The following is a 20293-nucleotide window of genomic DNA, read 5'->3' on the forward strand; positions in this document are numbered from 1 at the left end:
ACCCCTCCTCTCCAGGAAAGAGGTTGGGCGGCCGTAAGTGCGGTAGGAGCGGCCCGCGGAGCCGGAGCGGGGGTCGGGGGAAGGGTAGAGGAGCAGAGGCGGCCTTCTGGAGGGGCGCCGGGGTCCCCGCTGGCCATCCCATCTCCACCCCCACGGGTGGCCGCCGCCCCCAGGACGTCTCTGGCGCAGGGGCGGGAACCCCAGTCGCCCCCTCCTCACCCCCCTCGCCCTGCCCCTCCCGGAGGCGGGGCGGGCCCGCCGCGGTGGCCTGCGCGCGCACTCGCGCCAATACGGCGGGGGCGGCCCGTCCGGGGACGTCCGGTGGCTGCGGGGAGCGGCGGGGCGGCGGGGAGGCCGGGGCGGCGGGGCGGCGGCCGGGGCCGGGCGGGCCGGGTGGACCGTGCGGGCTGCGGGCACCCGCGCCATGGGCTTCGAGCTGGAGCGTTTCGACGGCGCGGTAGACCCAGCACTGCAGTGCGCGTTGTGCCGCCGCGTGTTGGACGACCCGCTGGCCGCGCCCTGCGGCCACGTCTTCTGCGCCGGCTGCGTGTTGCCCCGCGCCCGCGAGGGCCGCTGCCCGCGCTGTGGCCGCCGCCTGGCGCCCCGCGAGCTGCTCCGCGTGCCGCCGCTCCAGCGTCTGGTGCTGCAGCTGCCCGCCCGCTGCGCCCACTCGGCCCGCGGCTGCGCCCGGGTGCTCCCGCTGCGCCAGCTGCCCGCTCACCTGGAGCGCTGCGGCTTCGCGCCCGGCGGCGGCGCTGGGGACCCGGACCCCGACGCCCATGGCCCCGACGGCGGCGCGCCGGCCCTGAGGGCGCTCAACGCGGAGCTGCAGGCCCGCCTGGGGGCGCTGCACCGGGCGCTGCGGAGGGAGGCCCTGCGCGCCGGGCGGCGGGAGAAGGCGCTGGGCGCACAGCTGGCGGCCGCCCGCCTGGAGCTGCAGGTGACGGCGCTGCGCTACCGGGGCCGCTGCGCTCAGTACCGCGCGCGCCTTGATGCGATCAGCCGCTGCCTGGCCGCCCCCCCCGCCCAGGTAGGCCGGGACCCCGGACCCTGCCCTGTTGCCCGGACCCTCCCCTGCCGCCGGGGTCCCCCTGTCACGACCACAACCCGGTGCCGCCCGGACTCCTGCTGCCTGGACCGCGTCCTACTTGGACCCGCCCCCACTTCTCGGACCCCGGGACGGGTCCTGCCCGCCGCTTGAACGCTCCCCTGAGGCCCGGACAGTCCCTTCTGTTCATGACTCCCCCTGCCGCCTGGACCCCTCCAGCTCCGACTCCCCCCCGACCCCCCACTGCTGTTCGGACCCTGCAGCCGGGATCCCTCCTCCTGCCTGCATCCCTTCCTGTTCGGACCCCCCAGCTGCACCCCACCCTGTCCTCTTGCTCCAACCTCTCTGCCACTACGACTCTCCCCTCCTGCTCAGATTCTCCCCTGTCGCCAGGACCCCTCCAGCTTCGACCCCAGTTTCTACTGCCTGGACCTCCTCCTCCTCATAACCCCTAACCCTGATGCCCAGACCTCCGCACGAACCCCGCCTGCCACCAGGACTTTTCCCCCTCTGCTCAGACCCTCCTCTTCCGCCTAGACCCCTCCAGTTCCGACCCTCCCCTGCCACCCCGACATTCCCCTGCCGCCTGGACCCCTTCTGCTCAGATCCTTCCCTATCCTTGGGACTCCTTCAGCCCCAACCCTCTCCTGCCACCCCGACCCTCCCTGCTTGGACCCTCCCCATCTGCTCCGACCGCCCCCTAATCCCCCCCCCACTTTTTCCTGTACCCTCCCCTACTGCCCGGACCCTGTCCCTCTTGCTCTGACCCTCCCCCTTGTTCTCTCGCAGTTGCTGGCTGGCCCCGCCCCTCCTCTTCAGACCCTGCCTCTGGCTTCTCCCCTGTCGCCAGGGACCCCTGCCCCTCCTTGTCCCGTCCCTTGTCCCTTGTTGTCAGAGTTTCCCAGAGCTTCACTTTCATCTCCACAGTCTGTCTAGAAGTGCCAGGGTGCTGGGGTCCAGAAACCCTGAAGGGTGCCCAAAGGCCAGAGTGACTGCTGCTGAGAGTCGTCATGTCTGAGTCTTGATCTGAGCAGGGAGCCGCCCCTCCCCCGCCCTTGGCTGGATACAAGCCCCCTGCCCCCCAGTTCCTGCGTGAGCTCAGGCCAGTCCAGGGCAGGGACTCTGGGTCTGCCTAGCTGCCCCCCCCCCAGCTGGGCCCCCTCAAATATCTGGGAGGTGGACCTTGAGCCCTGGGGTGGCTTCCAGCAGCCAGTGACTTCTGTCTGGGTGTCCTGTGGGGTGATACTGTCAGGGAGACATTGTTGGGGAGACACTGGAGTGACACCATGGGTGTTCTTTGAGGTAACCCTGGGGATGTTCTGTGGAGTGTTCCTGCAGAGTGACACTGTGGGGTGTCCTGTGGGGTGACAATGTGGACAACACTGGTGTGAGGGGTGAAACTGTGGAATGTCCTTCCTCTTGTGAGGTGATACTACAGGGTGTCCTGTGGGGTGACACTGGGCTATCCTTTAGGTTGGCACTGTGGGTTGTCCTGCAGAGACAAAGGAGCCCATCAGTGATTCCCAGCAGTGGACACCTTGGGGCAGACATGCTCCATAATCAGGCCTGTGCTCATCAGTGGGTGACCTGGAGCTTAGCCACCAGGTGCCTCAGTTTCCCCAGGTGTAAAGGGGTTGTCTGTTTGGAGAGAGCGCTTGGCTCTAGAGTCCCATGAGTGGGGTCCCCATACCTGTATCTGGTACTATGTCTCTCTCTCACCTGGACTGCCATCCCTGCCCTGACCTGGGGCTGGGGGTGTCTCCCCACTGGGGCTGTGATGTCCTCCACCTGAGGCTGGGTGCCCCCTCCCCTCCACAGCCAGATGTGGGTGGGATCCTGGTGTGGTGCTGCCCACAGCCCAGAAAAGTGTCCTAGGACTCTGCTCTGCCCTCCCTCTGCCCCGTCCTGAGCTCTCCCCCTGATGAAAGGGCACCCCAGGCTGGCACTTAGTGCCCTTGATTTAATCTGGGGACAAGGAAGCATGTCATGGAGACTATAGAGTAATGGACTGGGGATGGGGCGGGGGGCAGGATGCTCCAGTCTGGGATCTGAGTTCCAGCACTGGGGCATGCTGACAGCTGGGCTTGAGGGTTCTGAGTTATGGGGGTCTCCTGACAGGATCATGGCTGGACAGTGTCCAGTGTATCCTGAGACTATTGTCTGAGGTCTGCTTTCCCTAAGTGTAAAGCCCCTCTTCGACTCAGTACTGACCCACTGGGTGCTAGGTGCTGGGTACTGGGTGTTGGGCCCTGGATGCTGGTCCCCTTAGTGCTGGACCCTGGGTGTTAGGGCCTAGGTTCTACTTTATTGTTTGTTGATCCACTGGGCCCTGAACCCTGGGTGCTCTGTCCTGAGTGCTGGACCCCAGGTACTGGTCCACAGGGGTCTGGTCTGCTGTCTTCCCAGACCTGCCTCAAGGCCCCTCTGTCTCTGAGGGCTTTGGGGCAGGGCAGGGTGTGTGTATGGGGAGCACGCCAGCTCTCTCTGAGGCCACGTGTGCCCTCATCTGCATGGAAACGCTTGCTGATAAACACTGTGGAGTGTGGTCCTTGCCTGCCAAACTGGCTTGTGCTTCTCTGGCCTGTTTACTCTCTGGGCTATGGGCAATGCTTACAAGCTAACGTGATCCTGGAATCACGACTTGTGTTCCTGAAGCCACAGTCAGCATGGGACACAGAGCCAGGCCAGAGGACTACTGTTCAGGCTTGTAGGGAGGCGGGATCCCCAGAGAGGCCTGGGAGATGGTGGGAACTGTAGTGGTTCCCCCTGACCTGGGGTGAGAATGTCACTCTCATCTGGGCCAGCGCAGGGAGGCTGAGTCGTCTGCAGCACACCCCACCCCAGGTGCCGGGCCAATCCCCCACCTCTGCCTGTGAAGTGATTCCCACCCCCCCAACAGGCTCTTAGCTGAGGAGTGCTGAGCCCCCCACCCATGAAAGTCTGTATCCCTACCTGCATAACTCTCCCCCTCTGGGCAAGGCCTTGCTGTCTGTCTGTCCTGCCTGTCTTCTTCATGGGCAGCACTGTGTCCACCCCTTCATGGGCTGGCTCTGGGTCCCTCACACTGCAGTAGGGGGATTTTGCTAATGCAAAAGCCAGGCTCTGAGCAAGTTGAGGGGAAAGGACATGGGTCTCAGCTCCCAGGCCCACCCAGGTGTCTGGGTTCACAGGGTCTCTGCCCCTAGATATGAGGCGCAGGGCTGTACGTGGGGAGTCCCTTGGGTAGACTCACATGACGGGTCCCTGCGTGGGTCCTGTGGTCATGCTCTGGGTTTTTAGACAGATTCCTCATCTGACCCCTATTCCCTCTGCCTGCCCCCCCCACCCCCACAACTGCAGGGCTGTACCCCAGTAGCCCTGCTCAGAGTATGACCTATGGTCACTGCTCCTCAGTTGTGTGTGGGTACAGCTCCCCATCCTGTCTGACCTTCAAACACTGTCAGAGGGTCAGGCGCCACCCAGGCTGCTCAAGCTTCTTTCAGCAGCCCCCTGAGCCCGCTGGGCCACAGCAGACACTGGGGCCCTGGAACAGACATAGAGACCCTGGGGCAGAGGCAGGGATCCAAGGATAGATGCCAAAAGCCTGGGGTAGACACACCGACCCTCAGACAGACATGGGGACCCTGCTGCTCTCTGGAGTTTGCTCTCATCCTGTTCTTTTCAGATCTGAGCTGCTGTCCTGAGTGCCTGGACTCTGAGAACAGGGTGTCCTGAGCGTGTCTAGTTGTGTAGCTTCTGAGCACATCCTCAGTGCACCCTGCTGTGTGCTTGGATTCAGGATGGCAGAACCTGGGACAGACGGGGAGGCCCTGGGATGGTCGAGGAGAGAAGAGGCAGTGTTGTTGTCCTGAGCTGAGAAAGATGGGGTCTGGTTCCCCAGGTGCTGAAGTGCTGGCTGGCCCTGCATAGCTGTCACCCTGGGATTGTGCTCCTCTCAAGTGCTCGATGGGGAAGAACCATAGGCCAGGCAGAGACCTCAGGGCCCGAGTCCCTTATGGGTGCTCCTCCCTGGGCCACCTAGGCTGGGGTGGGGGGCTGGCTGGCTCCAGGCCCAGGACCAGAGTGAGGCGAGGCCATGCCTGTTCCCTGTGTCTCGAGCCAGGTGAGGAACCTGGCTCTGGGGTCAGGCCTGCACACTGGAGAGGGGTGCCTGGACTTCTGGTTCATATGCTTTCTCCCCACACCTGTCTGTCTGTGGCCCCCCCCCCCACCTATCCTTCCCTCTCCACACTGTCCTCCCCTTCCTACACCTGTCCTCTCTCCCACTTGTCCTCCCCTTCTCCAGCTATGGGGTGAGGTGGCCTTTCACCAGATAAAGGCAGTCTGTCAAGTGCCAGCCCTCCTCCCCTGGCATCTCTGGACTATGACAGTGGTGACCCAGAGGGAGAGACTGGGGAAAAGCCACAGCAACCATCGCCTGGTCAATCTCCATGTTCTCAAGCGAGGAGGTGGCAAGTATCCAGCTGCTGTGGCCTGTGGTAGGAAGGAGCAGTGACAGAGGGACAGAGTGACAGTACTTAAGGGGGGTTGTGTGGAACGCTGCCCATAGAAGGCGGGCCTGGCCCAGTCACCTCTGTACTGTGTCTTTTCGGGAAGGTGCTTGTGGCCTTTGCTTTTCCTGCCACCTGTCCCCAGCTAGTGCTCAGGCCAGTGTGAGTCTGAAGGGGTTCTGTGGTGTCACTGACATTTCTGTCTGTGGCACATAGGGACTGGCACGTTCCCAAGTTTGTGGCTGCCAGTGACTTGCAGCTAGGACTCTTCTCCATGCTATGTCCCCTCTCCACAGTGACATCTCTGCTTTCTCAGGACCCAGGGCTTGCATGAAGCCCCTTGGTCAGGGTGGGGTTGGGGCTGACCTTGGGCTCTGCTGTCTCCTGCTGAGTATGACACTGCTGCTCCAGGGGTCACTCTCCTTACAGCAAGGGACACTGGCCTTTTAGGACAGCTGTGTGCAGTTTGTCTGACATTGACTCCTGGGAGACACCTCCCTGAGTGCAGCTTCCTTGTATTTTGCTTCTCTGTGGAGCTGAGGCCACATATATTTGTGCATTCACTGCTCCCTGTCTGAATTTTCCTTCAGAGAGATAGATGGAGAGAGAAAAGGAGAGACACCACAGCACCAGAGCTTTCCCCTAGTGCCTTAGCATCTTGCATGTGGTCCCAGGGTCCCCAGGGTTCAGTCCTCAAACACATTTGGCAAAACAGGTGATGTCCTTGTGAGCTTTTTCTCCCTTTTATGGAGCCTTAAAAATTAATTAATTCAATTTCTGATTTTGTATAGAGACAGAGAGAAACTGAGAGGGAAGGGATAGATAGGGAGAAAGGTGGGAGAGAGAGAGAGAAGAGAGAGAGAGAGAGAGAGAGAGAGAACACCTGCAGCACTGTGTCACCTCTTAAGAATCATCTATCCTGCAGGTGAGGACCAGGGGCTTGAACTTGGGTCCTTGAATATTGTGACATTTGTTCTCAGTCAGGTGCACCACCACTCAGCCCCTTCATGGAACTGGGTGCACCATGACCCGGCCCCTCTCAGAGACCTTCATTTTTTAAAAAGCAGATTTACCAATTTCATGAGAGACCTAGTAAGTAGATAGTGATAGGAACTGAGGATTGAGAGAGAACCAGAGCTCTGACACTTGAGATTCCAGGAGTGAGCTTGGAACTCATGCTTGCAAGTCTATAACTCTGATCTCTCTAACATTTCCCGGGCCACTCACTGGAAACTTCCACATGACAGCTTGTTGTGTCTGTGTTTGCAGAGTTTGGTGGTTGGTGCTCAGTCTTATGTAAAGATGTTAAAAATGGGCGAGTCCTGTGTGCTCACTTAAGTGTAGGAGATGGTGGTGTTCACTGAGAACTCAGTTCAGGAAGACTTTCCCACAGGGAAACCCATCACTGTGTCATTGCCGGTGTTCGAGAGTAGGCCTCTCCCACACAGGTGGGCCGCAGACACATGTGGGACCCAGCTGGACAGGGCCAGTGTCCTGCTGCTCACCAGTGTCCCTGGTCTCTGTCCCAGGAGGTGATAGCATATGGCCTACACACCCTTTCATGGCTGCCCGACCCCCAGAGGCAGTGAGGCTCAGATGTGGCAGGGATGCAGAAGATAGAATCAAACCCCAGCGTGGCATTTTTGTCTGGAGCTTACAGTCCAGAAACCGTGTGTAAACCATATGTCTAAACACAAAAGTCTGCACGTGTGTTGTTTGCATCTGATTTAGAAATCTGAGTATGGTGGTCTCTCAGAGGCCTGTGACTCTTCTATTTCCATCCCATCCCAGCTGGTGTCACGGCTGTTGGCCAGCTCTTGTGTGTTTGTATCCTTTCTTCCCTGGGAGGTGAGAGGCTGGCTGTTGTCTTCCCCTGTGATTGGTGGTGCTTGCTTCTCTGAAGCTTCCTGGCCACTTCCTGTGTGTTGATCTGGGCACCCCCAGCTAAGGGCTGGGCTGGTCAGGAGTGTGACTTCTTGTGGCACTGTCCTCACCCTCTGTGACAGCTGGGACTTGTCCTTTCTGCATTGCATGAACTGAACCGAGCCACAGTAATGTCCCCACACACAGGGGACTATGAGGGCCACCTGGGCCCAGCTCTGGAGGGATGTGAGGCCTCATGATACATCCTTCTGTGTTGAGATGAAAACAGACAGGAGGAATGTTCTAAAAAGCTGGTGTCCTCAGGACCTTGGGGAGCTGCAGCTCAGACCCTGAGGTCTCTGGGAGGGCAGCACTCCTGGGTAGTCTCATCTGCCTGGGGGCAGATGGTTCCTCCCAACCCCCACAGCTGTGTCTGCCTCCAGTAAACAAGCATCTTTTTGCAGGGCGAGGACACCCAGAGCCTCACGCTGGTCCTGCACCGCCATGCTGGTGCCCTGGGCTTCAACATCGTTGGGGGCCGGCCTTGTGAGGTGGGTTCTGCCTGTCTCTGATGGCAGGGTATGGGGCTGAGGTTGGGGTCAGGGGTGGGGTGTGGAGGTCAAGGGTCAAAGCATGGGAATCAAGGGACAGGATGTGGGGTCAGGGGGGTTAGTTATGAGGGTCCATGTATAGCTGTGTAGGGAGTGAGGGGCAGGCTTAGAGGGCATTAGAGAAGGCAGATGCTGAGGGGAGTCCATTGGCCCTGTTCAGGAGGGGAGAGTGCAGCTCTGGAAGAGAGGTTCCCAGCTAGGAAGGACATCCTCAAGGTGGGAGGGAGGTGTCCAGCTGCAGGTGCTCTGAGGCTGGGAGCAGGCCTCAGGTCGCCAGCACCCCCAGATATTCTGGGTCATTGCACCAGTGCCTGTTGAAGTCAGTTTAACACGAACTTGGGGGAGCAGTGGTTTCACCCTACTGCCATGGGTGGTGCCCGCACAAGGCTGGTGTCTCTCAGCTGTGACTGTGTCTCAGCCTTCATGCATGTGTCTCACCCACAGGACCAACAGGACGGGACCTCCAGTGAAGGCATCTTTGTGTCCAGGGTTGTAGACAGTGGACCAGCCGCCAAGGATGGAGGCCTGCAGACACACGACCAGATCATTGAGGTGTGTGGGGGCCAGGGAACAAGTGTGCACCTGAGGTCATGGGGTCTGGGCTTGGAGGGCTGCATGAGACTCCCAGCTATGGCCAGGTGGTGTAGACATCATGCTGAAGTGTAGACAATGTGGTGGTTGGATACCATGACATGGTGTAGATGACACACTAAAATATAGACACTGTGGTGAGGTAGAGACCATACTGACAGAGTAGCGCAGTGCTAAGTATAGATACCACGGGGAAGACATGACGGTGAGATGTAGACTGCCCTGCTGAGGTGTTGGAGCAGACCCTGTGGGGAGGCCTTGCTCATGGGCAGGTGAGTCTGTGGACCCTGTGGCTGTGATCATGTCACTGTGTTGACTTTTTTGGATGCCATGGCCATGCTTCTGTGGATCTACATTCCGTGGCCACAGTCACGTTAGTTGACTTTTTGGATGCCGTGGCCATAACTCGTGTGGATCTAGATTCTGTAGCCATGCTCATTTGGGTTCAGATATGGTTGCCCTGGTCATGTGAGTTGAGTCTGGGCGTTGTGGCCATGACCACATGAGTCTGTGCATCCGGGTCACGTCCGTGCACAGCCCAAGGCAGGTGGCAGTGTGGAGGTGGCCGTGGTACTGTGATGGCAGGGATTCCCTGGATGCCACGCCCACCCCTGCTCGCTGCCTGCCAGCACCTGGGAGTCACTTGTCGGCTGTCTGCTTCTCACCGGCACCAGCCCTGGTCTGCGGCGGGCCCAGGGTGGGCTGCACCTGCTATTCACCTGAGACTCGGGGGTCCTCGTGGGGGATTTGTGCTCACTCACAGATCCTCGGTGCTGGCCCTCATTTCTGTGCCAGAGTGACCAGGATTTTCTAATCTAATCTTGAAAACAGTGGAGGTGGACAAGTGAGGCTTTGAGACTGATTCTGGATTTTAGTGTCGCAGCTGGTGTCCTCGGACGCATCATGTCCTGTCCCTGACCTGTGTACTTTTTGCTGGGAACTGTGTGCCTGGACGGGCTCCTCCTTCCACATTCCTTCCTCTCCCTGTGGGAGGTGACTGGTCAGCTCCTCAAGTCTGCACACTCCGCAGACCGGTTCTCTGTTCCCATGGTCACCACATAGCCGTGCAAACCCAGGGCGGAGAGAACCAGAGTGACTCCATCTCAGGAGTCAGACAGGACAGGTGTCCTAAGATACTTTAGGACAAGATTAGATCAGAAGTGACTGGTAAATTCCTGAGACAGCAAAACAGAGCAAGTGTTGGGTGAAGACTAAGACACAATTTCTCACACCACATTGCAGACCGTAAGGAAGGGGTGAGAGACACCTGCCTACCCTGGTCTGGATTTGGCCATTGTTTGTCTCATCATCAGTTGCCATGGGGACACGAGGTGGCTCTGTTGGGTCAGGGAAAGAGGGCTTCCCTGACTTGAGCCCTGAGCTGTGGAGTGCCAGGCACACATACTTGACATGTTCCGTCAGCATGTAAGGCAGAGGTCACATGCAGTCAGAACGTAATGCAATCCTGTATACTGATGTCAGGCTCAGTGAGCATGTAACATGTGTGCACACCAAGGCCATGTGGAATGAACATGCAATGCATGTATTCTCTGAGGCACATGTACTGAGCATGTACTACATACATGTGCACTGAAGTCAAGTTCAGTGAGTGTCTAACTTGTACACACTAAGTTCATGTTCAGTGATCAAGCAATACATGTGCTCACTGAGGTCACATTTACTGGTGTGTACTGCATATGTGTACAACAAAAATGGGTTCAGAGAGTATGTGATGTGTACACAGGACAGTCACATATGTAAACATGTAATATGTGTGTACTGAGATCATGCAGTCCTAGGGTACTGGGTTCACATGCACCAGCATTTACTGCGCATGTTATAAGCGTGTGGGAGATGCTGAGGCCTCCAGCCTAGAGGCCCAAGCAGAAACCAGGAAGGCAAGATTCTGGGTGCTGGCTCTGAGGTGGGGCTATGGGGACTGGAGACAGAGTGGCTGTTGGTGCAGAGCCGAGGTCATTTGCTCTTCTCCTGTGATGTCCCCAGAGCCACACTTGGCCTCCTGAACCTGAGGGGGCTGGATAGGAGAAGCTGCTGGAAGCTACATGCCTCCCATGCCTGTCTGAGCCTGGGTCCATGTGGGTAGTACTGTCTCTTTCCGTGACTGTGGCAGAAAGACCTCATGTGAGATGGCGGCCCTTTGCAGAGCTCTTCCTGACCTCCCTCAGAGTGGGACAGGAGCCAGAGGGGACATTCTGATGGGCTCTTGGGCTCCTCTGATCTGGCACTGAGTCAGCGCTATGCTGAGGGTGCAGACAGTGTAAAAATAGCACCTCTGCTCCAGCCCATACCATATGAGGTGTGCCTCCTGGTGGGGGCCCCACTGTGGCTGGTGGCTGTACCGTCTGGTTCTCTGTTCTTCTCAGCCACAAAACAAGCTTGCTGTAGCGTGCCACCATTGTGACATGCCACCTGTGGGTGGTGGTCCCAGACTCAATACATCATGTGACAAACTGTGTTCAGAGCCACACACTGTGAAGCTAAGCATACTTTATCAGCAGGCTGTGACCGTTATAAGTAGGAAGCCCCTTTGACAACACAGACAGCAAACAATGACTAGCTCTGGCTGAGCAAGCTACAGGAAGGCACAGGGCCATTACCCAGCCTGTCCTCATCACTGGCGCCTATGGCTGACTCCGTGTGTGCCCCACAGAGAACTTCAGCCTCCCCGTGCCAGCCTCCCCCTGCCTGCAGACCCCACAGAGGAGTCCTGTGTCACAGCCCAGCAGCCTCCCAGAGGACACAAAGAGGGACAGGATCAGAGTGCAAGGAGAGAGCCATGAGGACACAGGAGTCATGGGGACATGTGACCGGGAGCAGATGCCGGACGCCTGTGTGCCGTGGCCCCAGGGCTGTGCTCTGGCCCTGTCCTAAGTAGACATGCCAGCTTGGATACGGCTCTCAGTCACGTGATGGGGGAGGGGAGGGCTGTCTAACATTAGAAGCAGGGAGGCGGGTGACAGTATCGGGGCTTTGAGGGCACCGTGTGGACAGGTGGTGGGCAGCTGTGGCCAGGAATAGCAGCTCTGAGAATAGGCCTGGGGTGGCCCTGTCTGAGCCCAGGAGCCTTCTGGAAGAAGCAAACCCTCCTGGACCAGCTTGGCCGGGCTGGCGGTGCAGAGGGAGCCGGCTCTCCACCACCCATCCTGTGCTCAGTCTGCAACATCCTTGGTCCTGTCAGCAGTCGGGATGCTGGCCCGTCCCCACACGCTCCTGGGCTGACACTGGCCTATCCCCCCGGATACCTGGGATACAGTGACACTGGAAGTGCCATCATCTTACACAGCTCAGGCACATGTGCCCCCAGCTGTCTTCCCTAGTGAGGCCACATGATGGATGTCTGAGTTTGATAGCTGCAGATGTGACCTGGAGGAGAGACCAGGGCTGCGTGTGCTGGTTTCAGAGGTCATTTATGCTCATGACAATGGAACCCTTCCTCACCCCTCAGGACAAGAGTTGACACTTCCTTACCCCTCAGGACGGGGCTTGAAAATGGACTATCCTCACCCCTCAGCCATAAGCTTGAGAATGGACCTTCCTTACTCCTCAAGAAAAAGCTTGAGACTAGACTCTCCTCACCCCTCAGGGTGGGCCTTGAGATTGGGCCTTCCTCACCCCTTGAGATTTCCCACCACTGCCGTGGGCCAGGGCATGAGACTATATCAGCTGACTTTCTAGCTCTTGTCTGCTGTCAGATCATGTCCTTGGGGTGGTTTGAACATCCACAGGCGTCCCGTGTCCCCAGTCTGGTGTTCATCACCAGGCAGGAGAGTGACCTCCGAGATAGCCCTGTGTTGGAGCTCTTGCTCTCAGGGGTGAGTGCCTGGTAGAGGAGCTTGCTGTCTTCTCTTGGTAGACGTGTGTCCTTCTTAGAGCCCACACGGGCACCTCTATGACTGTTCTGTGCACACATGATAGACTGAACAGGTGACGCTGGGCTGTGATGGTGATGAGACGAAGATCCCAAGATGAGCTTAGCTCTTCCATCTTGCCTCTCAGCTAGGCAGTGCTGAGGGGAGGCAGGGAACACCATTTCTTGCCTCCCCTGGTCTAGGAGCTACACATCAAGTGAAATGGCATTTCTTTTTTATTTTATTTTATTTTATTTTATTTTATTTATTCCCTTTTGTTGCCCTTGTTGTTTTATTGTTGTCGTCGTTGTTGGATAGGACAGAGAGAAATGGAGAGAGGAGGGGAAGACAGAGAGGGGGAGAGAAAGACAGACACCTGCAGACCTGCTTCACCGCCTGTGAAGCGACTCCCCTGCAGGTGGGGAGCCGGGGGCTCGAACCGGGATCCTTTTGCCGGTCCTTGCGCTTTGCGCCACGTGCGCTCAACCCGCTGCGCCACCGCCCGACGCCATGAAATGGCATTTCAAAGTCATTTTTAAACTTTATTTTTATTTGTTAGAACAGGGAGAAATTGAGAAGGAGGGGGAGATAGTGAGGAAAAGACAGAGAGGCACCTGCAGCCCTGCTTTAGCACTCATGAAGCGCCCCCCTGCAGGTGGGGACTGGGGGCTTGAACCTGGGTCCTTGTGCATGGTAGTGTGTGCATTTAACCAGGTGCGCCACCACCCAGCCCCCAAGAAGTGGCATTTCATGTCCTAACACTGACGGAGTGCAAGCTTTGCCCTGTGCAAGGACCCGGGCTTGAGTCGCAGTCACCACGTGGGAACACCTGCACAGGAAATGTGCAGACACAGTGCAATGGTGCTCTCCTGCCCTTTTTCTTTCTTTTGTATTTTATATTATTTATTTGTTTTTATTACCACCACATTACCTCTGGGGCTTGGTGCTGGCACGCTAAAACCACCACTTCTGACAGACATTTTTCCTTCCCCCGTATGCGAAAGAACAGGTAGAAATGGGGGGGGCAGGTGGTGGCACACCTGGTTCATGTACACATTACAGTGTGCAAGGTCCTAGGTTCTAGCCCCTGGTCCCCACCTGCAGGGGGAAAGCCTCACAAGCAGTGAAGCAGGTCCAGAGGTGTCTCTCTGTCTCTCTTCCTCTCTATCTGCCTCTCTCCTCTCAATTTCTCTCTGTCTCTATCCAATAATAAATAAATAAAATGTTAAAAACAAAGAAACTGAGAGGGGTAGGGGAGGGGAAAGGGAGGAGGCTGAGTGGTGGAACATCAGGTTAAGTCACTTAGTATAAAGCATAAGGACCTGTGCAAGGGACCCAGTTGGAGCTCCCCCAGCTCCCCTCCTGTAGGGGGTGCACTTCATGAGTGGTGAAGCAGGTATGCAGGTATCTATCATATTCTCTCCCTCTTCATCTTCCCCTTCCCTCTCAATTTCTCTCTGTCCTATCAAAAAAATAATCAGCATCATCAAAATAATGGTCACAGGAGCCGTGGATTCGTAGTATAGGCACCGAGCCCCAGTACTAGAGGCAAAAAAAAAAAAAAAGAGGAGAGGAGAGGAGGAGATAAAAAGGGAGATCGAGAAAGACACACCTGCTGACCTGCTTCACTTCTTATGAAGCATCCCTCCTGCAGGTAGGGAATGGGCCTCCAACTTGGGTCCTCCCACATGGTAACATGTATAACATGTATGCTCAACTGGGTACACTACCACTCTGCGCCTCTCTCTCTCTCTCGCTCTCTCTCCTCTCTCTCTCTCTCCTTCTCTCTCTCTCCTCTCTCTCTCCTCTCTCCCACTATCTGTCCCCACCTTTGAGGGAGAGATAGTCAGAGAGACAGAGACATACCCCACTGGGGTAGTGAAAACCCTGGAGGGGGAGTAGAAGGTCTCCCCACTGATCAGAGTAATCAGTGATTAATGACTTGAAACAGTGCTTTTCACTTTATCAAATTGTCTGCCTCTTTGCATCACTAGGGCAACGTGGTATCTTTAACTAGTCTTCAGAAACACAATGTTAATCATTAGACACAAGATACCACACTTAAATATTAACTGGGAGAAAATGGGCCGTGAGATTAGCTGATTTAGAATACAAAGATACCATCCTGATTTTAGGCACTTTTATTTACAACCTCCGGTTTGTGTAGTGGCTAGTGCCAGGTTTCGGACTAAAGTGTGCTGTCATTAGCCAGAAACAGCAAGAACACAGAGACGATTTTATTACCCCCTCAAGAACAAGGAGTTCACATCAGAGGATGAGAACTGGGAACAGGACTGCAGCTTCCTAACTTAAACCAGTGATCAGGTTCCAAGCAACGCACGCACGCAGATACTGTGTTAACTGGAAGCAGCTGTCGTCTTTGTTTGGAACTTTCTTCCCCGGAAGTGAGGAGGTGGAGGACAGAAAGGGGCTGGTGTTTCTCTCTGAAGGCAGCTGGCTGCCTGGCTTGGCTGGGCTGGGAAGCCCTGGGCTCTGGTTTCTCTCAGGGGAGCAGGATGGGCTCTCAGTGACCCAGAAGGACAGACAGCACCACCACCCCCCATGGGCCAGGCAGAAGGCAAGTAGCCCAGGCCAGAAGGCCTGTCTCCAGGTCCATTGCCCACCCTACAGGGACAGCCCCACGCTGCACAGAGCCACCAGTGGTAGGAACTGCCACTTCTGTCTCAAGTCCCCAGGCCTGTGGGACACTGCTCACTCCACAGGAACAGCCTCAGGCTGCACAGAGCCAGCAGTAGTGCCAGGAATTGCCACCCTGTCACTCTGGCACACCTCAGGAAGCTCCCCCTTTCCCAGGCTGTGCCTCCACCCTCTCTCCCTCCCTCCATCCTCACATTTGGGTGCTCTGCACCAAGCACCCCTGCACATTGATGGGCGAGGGGCTGTAGTGCTCTCTGCCTGGGCTGTGGGTCCTCTCTCAGCACAGCTGCCACTGTAAGTCTCGGTGCTGGGCGTTAAGTCCAACAGCCAGTCACGGGAACGCCTTCAGAATTTCTTCTGAGATGAAAACCACTTGTGGCTCATGAGACATTGTTGCCTGTTGTCATTTCCTGGGAGTGAAAGCTGATTTCAACAAGATGGTGCTGTTTATTCTACAGATGGGCGGGCAGCCAGGCGGGAGGTTCAGCAGTGGAGCGCAGGACTCAAGTCCTCTGGATTCCATTTCACGCACTGCATACAGCAGAGCTGACCCCCCCTCCCCTACCTGCCCCCAGAAACAAATGCTCTGAAAAAAGGAAGTGAAGCTGCTGGAAGCTGAAGGCTCTAGTCGGGGGGAGGGGGGGGCATTTGTCTCCTCCATACGCCCAGCCATGGGACCCTGGGCCTGCATGTGTGCCAGCCACTGTGATACTGCCCAGGAGGAATGATATGTGACCCTTCATGTGTGGCACTGCCCTGTGACATTGCCCTAATATGTGTGGCACTTCATGTGGAACCCAGCTCTGTGTCACTGCCCTGTGACACCGCATGGGTGCCTGGAAGAGGGAGTAGACCTTGGCTTCAGGACATATCTGGACACTACAGTGAGTTAGGGTGAGAGGGTCCCTGGGGAGCTGGGTGTGAGCTGGCTCTGGGGGTTATCTGTGTACAGATACGTGTGTGTGTGTGTGTGTGTGTGTGTGTGTGTGTGTGTGTGTGTGTGTGCTGTGCATGCATGCGTATGGTCACACTGACCACAGGGCCTGCTTTGACAGCGTCAGGTGGAAGAAGGTTGTGTGTGGGTAGCATCGAGAAACTGGGGGTGTGGGGAGGTGGGTGGGTTTCAGACCAGCCACAGGGACTGGGGCAGGGGCAGGGCACTATGGGGGCTCCTAGCAAGGACATAGAGGCCCCTCCAGCCCCACTCTCCCCACACCCAGACCAGCTCTGGCCTACAGGATGGGGTTTCATGGTGACCTTCAGGGCCCTTCCTTGTCCCTGACGACCTGCCCACAAGACCCTCTCCCAAGAACCTTCAGGGCCTTCTTCTGAGCCCTCAGCTGGCTGCCTCCTCCCGCTGCACCCACATCTGGGATTTTAAAGCCTCCTCAAAGGCTTCACCGCTCAGCCAGCATGCATGGGGCATTTCAGGTGCCATGTTCCCTGCACTCAGAGAATGTCAGGCAGCTGGAAGCTGAGGAGGTGACAGTGGGGACTCTGCTGTTGTGGTCCAGGCAGGCAGCTGACAGCTGGGAAGCCGAGCAAAGTGGCAGCTGGGGAGAGGGCAACGAGGAGACACAGAAAACCCATGGGAAGGCCAGGATGAGCCATGAGAGGACCACAGGGAAAGCCACAGGTGGACCACGGGGAGCCACTTGCATCTCTACAGAACTGTGTATCCTGAGTGACAGGAGACCCACTCAGAACCCTGCTCCTCCTGCTGTGGCACAGGTCTTCTCCTGGGGGGTGAACAACTCATCTCTCTGCCTCAGTTTCTCCTTTATCAGAAAGGCAGCTCCCCCGAGCTCTCAGGCTGGTGTTGATGGCAGACTCTGACCCAGCGGGTCTTCCATCTCCCCCAGAAGGCTCACTTGCAGGCTCTCACAGGGATCTGCCTTCTTCCCTCTGTCTTAGAGTTTCCGTTTTCCGTGAGCAGTGGCTTTGATGGAAGAAAGTGCTCTAGACAGATGCTGAGTCTGCAGAGTGTGAGGGTGATGGGTAGGTCAGCTGCTTGCAGGGTCATGGGAGCCTCTTTCCTGGGCCAGGTGGCCACTTGCTCTGACGTTCACATAATACATGATTCATTTTTGCCTTTCTTTGAAAATGTTATTGGGGGTTAATGGTTGACAGCATAGTCTCTAACACACAGGCACAACCTCTCATCTTGATTGGTGTCCAAGAGACACGCCAGGACCTCATCCTATCACTTCTTCCCCACTGGGAGTATAGATCAAGGTTGTTTATGGGGAGCAGAAGGTAGGAGTTCTGGCTTCTGTAGCTGCTTCTCCACGGAGCATGGGCATTGACAGGTCGATCCATATCTCCAGCCTGTTTCTATCTTTCCCTAGTGGACCAGAGCTCTGGAGATGTGAGGGTCCGAGACACATTGATGAGGTCGTCTGCCCAGAGAAGTCTGGACCTCCACTTTCTTAGTCATTCATCTACCATTGGGCATCTGGGTTGCTTCCAAGTTTGGGATGTTACAAACTGTGCTGTAAACAATGGTGGTTTTTTTGGATACGTGGTTTTGTTTTCCCTGAGTAAATCCCGCTTCAATGAGATTGGAGGCTCCCTGGGCCCAGAGACCTTGCTCTTGGAGTGAAAGAGAGTCTGCAGGCTGCTTCTGGCATTTTTGGGAAATAGATGACAGGGACCTTATTTATGTCTGGGTGTTCCTGGCTGTGTCTAATGTTGAGGTGCCCCTGGATGGATCTGATGTCTGGGAGCCACTTGGCTTTGTCTGATAGAGGGGAGCCCCTGGTTGGGATGTACTCTCCAAGTGTCCCAGGCTGGGGTCTGATACTGGGGAGCTTCTGGTTGTGTCTGATATAGGGGAAAACCTGGTTGAGGTCTTATATAGGGGTGCCCCTGATTGGTTCTACCTTTGGGATGACCCAGGTCAGGGTCTGATGTTGGGGAGCCCCTGGCCACAGAGCCCCTGTGGCTCTGTGTGGCAGCTGGGGGAGGGGTCCCCAGCCACCTGAGTGTGACTTCAGAAGGGTCTGGAACTTGTACTGGGGTGTCCTTCATGCTGATGGCATCAGTGCTGCTACAGTGTCTTTCACAGGGACGTTGAGTTTGTAAGAGGAGTCTGTCACGGGGAGGTGACAGAGGACTTGTGTGAAGGCCGCTTCACACAGCTTGTCTTTTCCTCCCAGCTGGCCTGTCTTCCCATCTCCTCCACTCTGACGTGTGTGGCATCTGCTGCCACAGATCAAGCTGGCTTTCAGCCACAATGTCCTAGGCCTGGAGATATGGGACCTTGTGTGAGGAACCCACATATCCACACACATGACCATCTGCCTCAACTCGTAGACTTCGGACCCCTCCCATGCCCCAGCTCCCTTGAGGGCCCCTCCAGTGACCCCAGTTCCTATGGGAACCCCCTTTTATGGAGCTACCCTGGGGCCCTGTCTGCATCTGGCTGCCTCTTCACCCTGCTCAGGTCTTTAGGGGTCCCCTGCACAGATGTCCCTCTCACTGTAGTTTTGCCCCAGGTGTCTGTGGACCTTTAGCCAACTGTCCCATTGCTTTGGTCCTATCTATCACAGACATGGAGGTTGTGACCATGCTCTCAGTGACATTCCTTCATGTCCCCTAGAACTGTAGGACTATCTACAGGGAATCATTATGTGCTTTATGTTATTTGATGGTGTCTGTGTGTCTCTGTACAGGAATGTGTATTCATCTGTGTGCATGTATGTTCACATGAATGTATGCCTGTGTATGTGTGTTGCTGGGCCCTGAGCTGTCCCCTGACTCATACCCTCTGGACCATAGGTGACCTGCCTTTGCTGCTGCAGGTGTGAGTAGGGAGGTGATCCAGCTCACCTCCCCAGGGCCAGTTCAGCAGAGATCTCTGAGTGCAGCCTGCTGGGTGGGATAGACCTGGGTGTGGGTAGCCCCACTTACGGGCACCACCCACCTGACTTCATATCTATAGGAACCTCTCACAGGGCTCCTTATTTCTGTTGTGGGGAAATCACATAACCTGAAGCCCCACAGTGACCAACTTGAATTGCCAACTGGGAGCACTGAGCTCATGGCCCAGACCTGCGTTCCCTCCCCTGTGACCCTTCATATGACATTCGCCTGGCTGCCTCCTCTACCCTCTGAGTCCCCCAGTCAATGTCCTCAGCAGAGCTGCCTTTGTAGGCCAGGTGGTCACATCCTATCCACCTGCCACTCTACCTCTAAGCTGTCAGGAAGGGTGTGAGTCCTTCACCATCTGTGGGTTCCTGTGGAAAGCAGACGTGGCAGTGGTGAGCCTAGCAGCGCTGGCTCCTGGGAGCCTGTCTTGCTTTCTGTCCCATCGTCTTGTCTCGATGCTGTCTGCTTTGACCCGAGAGACCGACCGACTCTCCCTTGCTCTGCAGCTTATTTCAGTGCTCTCTGGGAAGCCCGGCTGCTGTGTCTGAATCCGTTTATAGTTTCCATGTTTGCAAATACTCTGGACCATAAAGCCTGTTAGCAGATGTGTGTGCTCTGCGTCGCCTCATTGGTGACAGGGCCTGCCAGCATGCAGAGCAGATGTGCACACATCGGATTGGGGTTCCATCACGTGACGCACTGGATGCCTTGGTTGCCGTGGTCACAGCTGCAGCCTCTCCAGGCCTGTCTGGTCTGAGCCTCCCTAGGAAGTGGAGTCTCGGGTTCTGAGAGCCTTCTATGCAGGGCCTGGCACTGGCACTCTTCCAGAAACACTGTGTGGTGGCCACAGCAGCAAGCCGTGAGGGCATCCCCTATGGGGAGGAAGGAGACCTGTTTGGGAAGTGCTGTAGCCAGGACCTACGTCTCAGAGAAGCTTGGTGTCTGAAACAGCTAGAACTTCCCCGTGGCCACCCTGTGAGTTAGACGTGGGCTGATGTGAGCACACCTTGTCACGGCCCTGCCCCTGTGTCCCAGTGAGAGCATGGCTGGGCCTAACGTGTGGACACTGTTGACGTAGACAGGTGGAGCCCGGGGACTGGCGGGACCCTGCCCAGCAGGATCCCCTCAGGAGCTCGGTGTGAAGTCAAAGTGTTTGCAATTTGCCCTGAAGGCCTTACCTGGATGCAGAATCTGGGAGCGTGGCCGGGCCTCTGCTGGGCCCTGCTTGAGGTCAGAGCTCAGTGTCAGAGAGCCAGGGTGGCTGCAGGCTTCCTCAGATGCCTGTCCACAGAC

General features: G+C 56.7%; 1 protein-coding gene across 1 annotated transcript in view; it reads left to right on the forward strand.

Annotated features, from left to right (window-relative positions):
• The first annotated feature begins 335 nt into the window (after positions 1-335).
• Positions 336-20293, forward strand: part of LOC103108677 (E3 ubiquitin-protein ligase PDZRN3-like) — a 78978-nt gene continuing 59020 nt past the window's right edge. The window contains exons 1-3 of the mRNA XM_060180422.1: positions 336-1030; positions 7866-7952; positions 8457-8564. Coding sequence (XP_060036405.1) covers positions 425-1030; positions 7866-7952; positions 8457-8564 — 801 coding nt within the window. The 5' untranslated portion in view covers positions 336-424. The remainder of the gene's footprint in view (positions 1031-7865; positions 7953-8456; positions 8565-20293) is intronic.

Source organism: Erinaceus europaeus, chromosome 21 (assembly GCF_950295315.1).
Source record: "Erinaceus europaeus chromosome 21, mEriEur2.1, whole genome shotgun sequence".
NCBI classification, from domain to species: Eukaryota; Metazoa; Chordata; class Mammalia; order Eulipotyphla; family Erinaceidae; genus Erinaceus; species Erinaceus europaeus.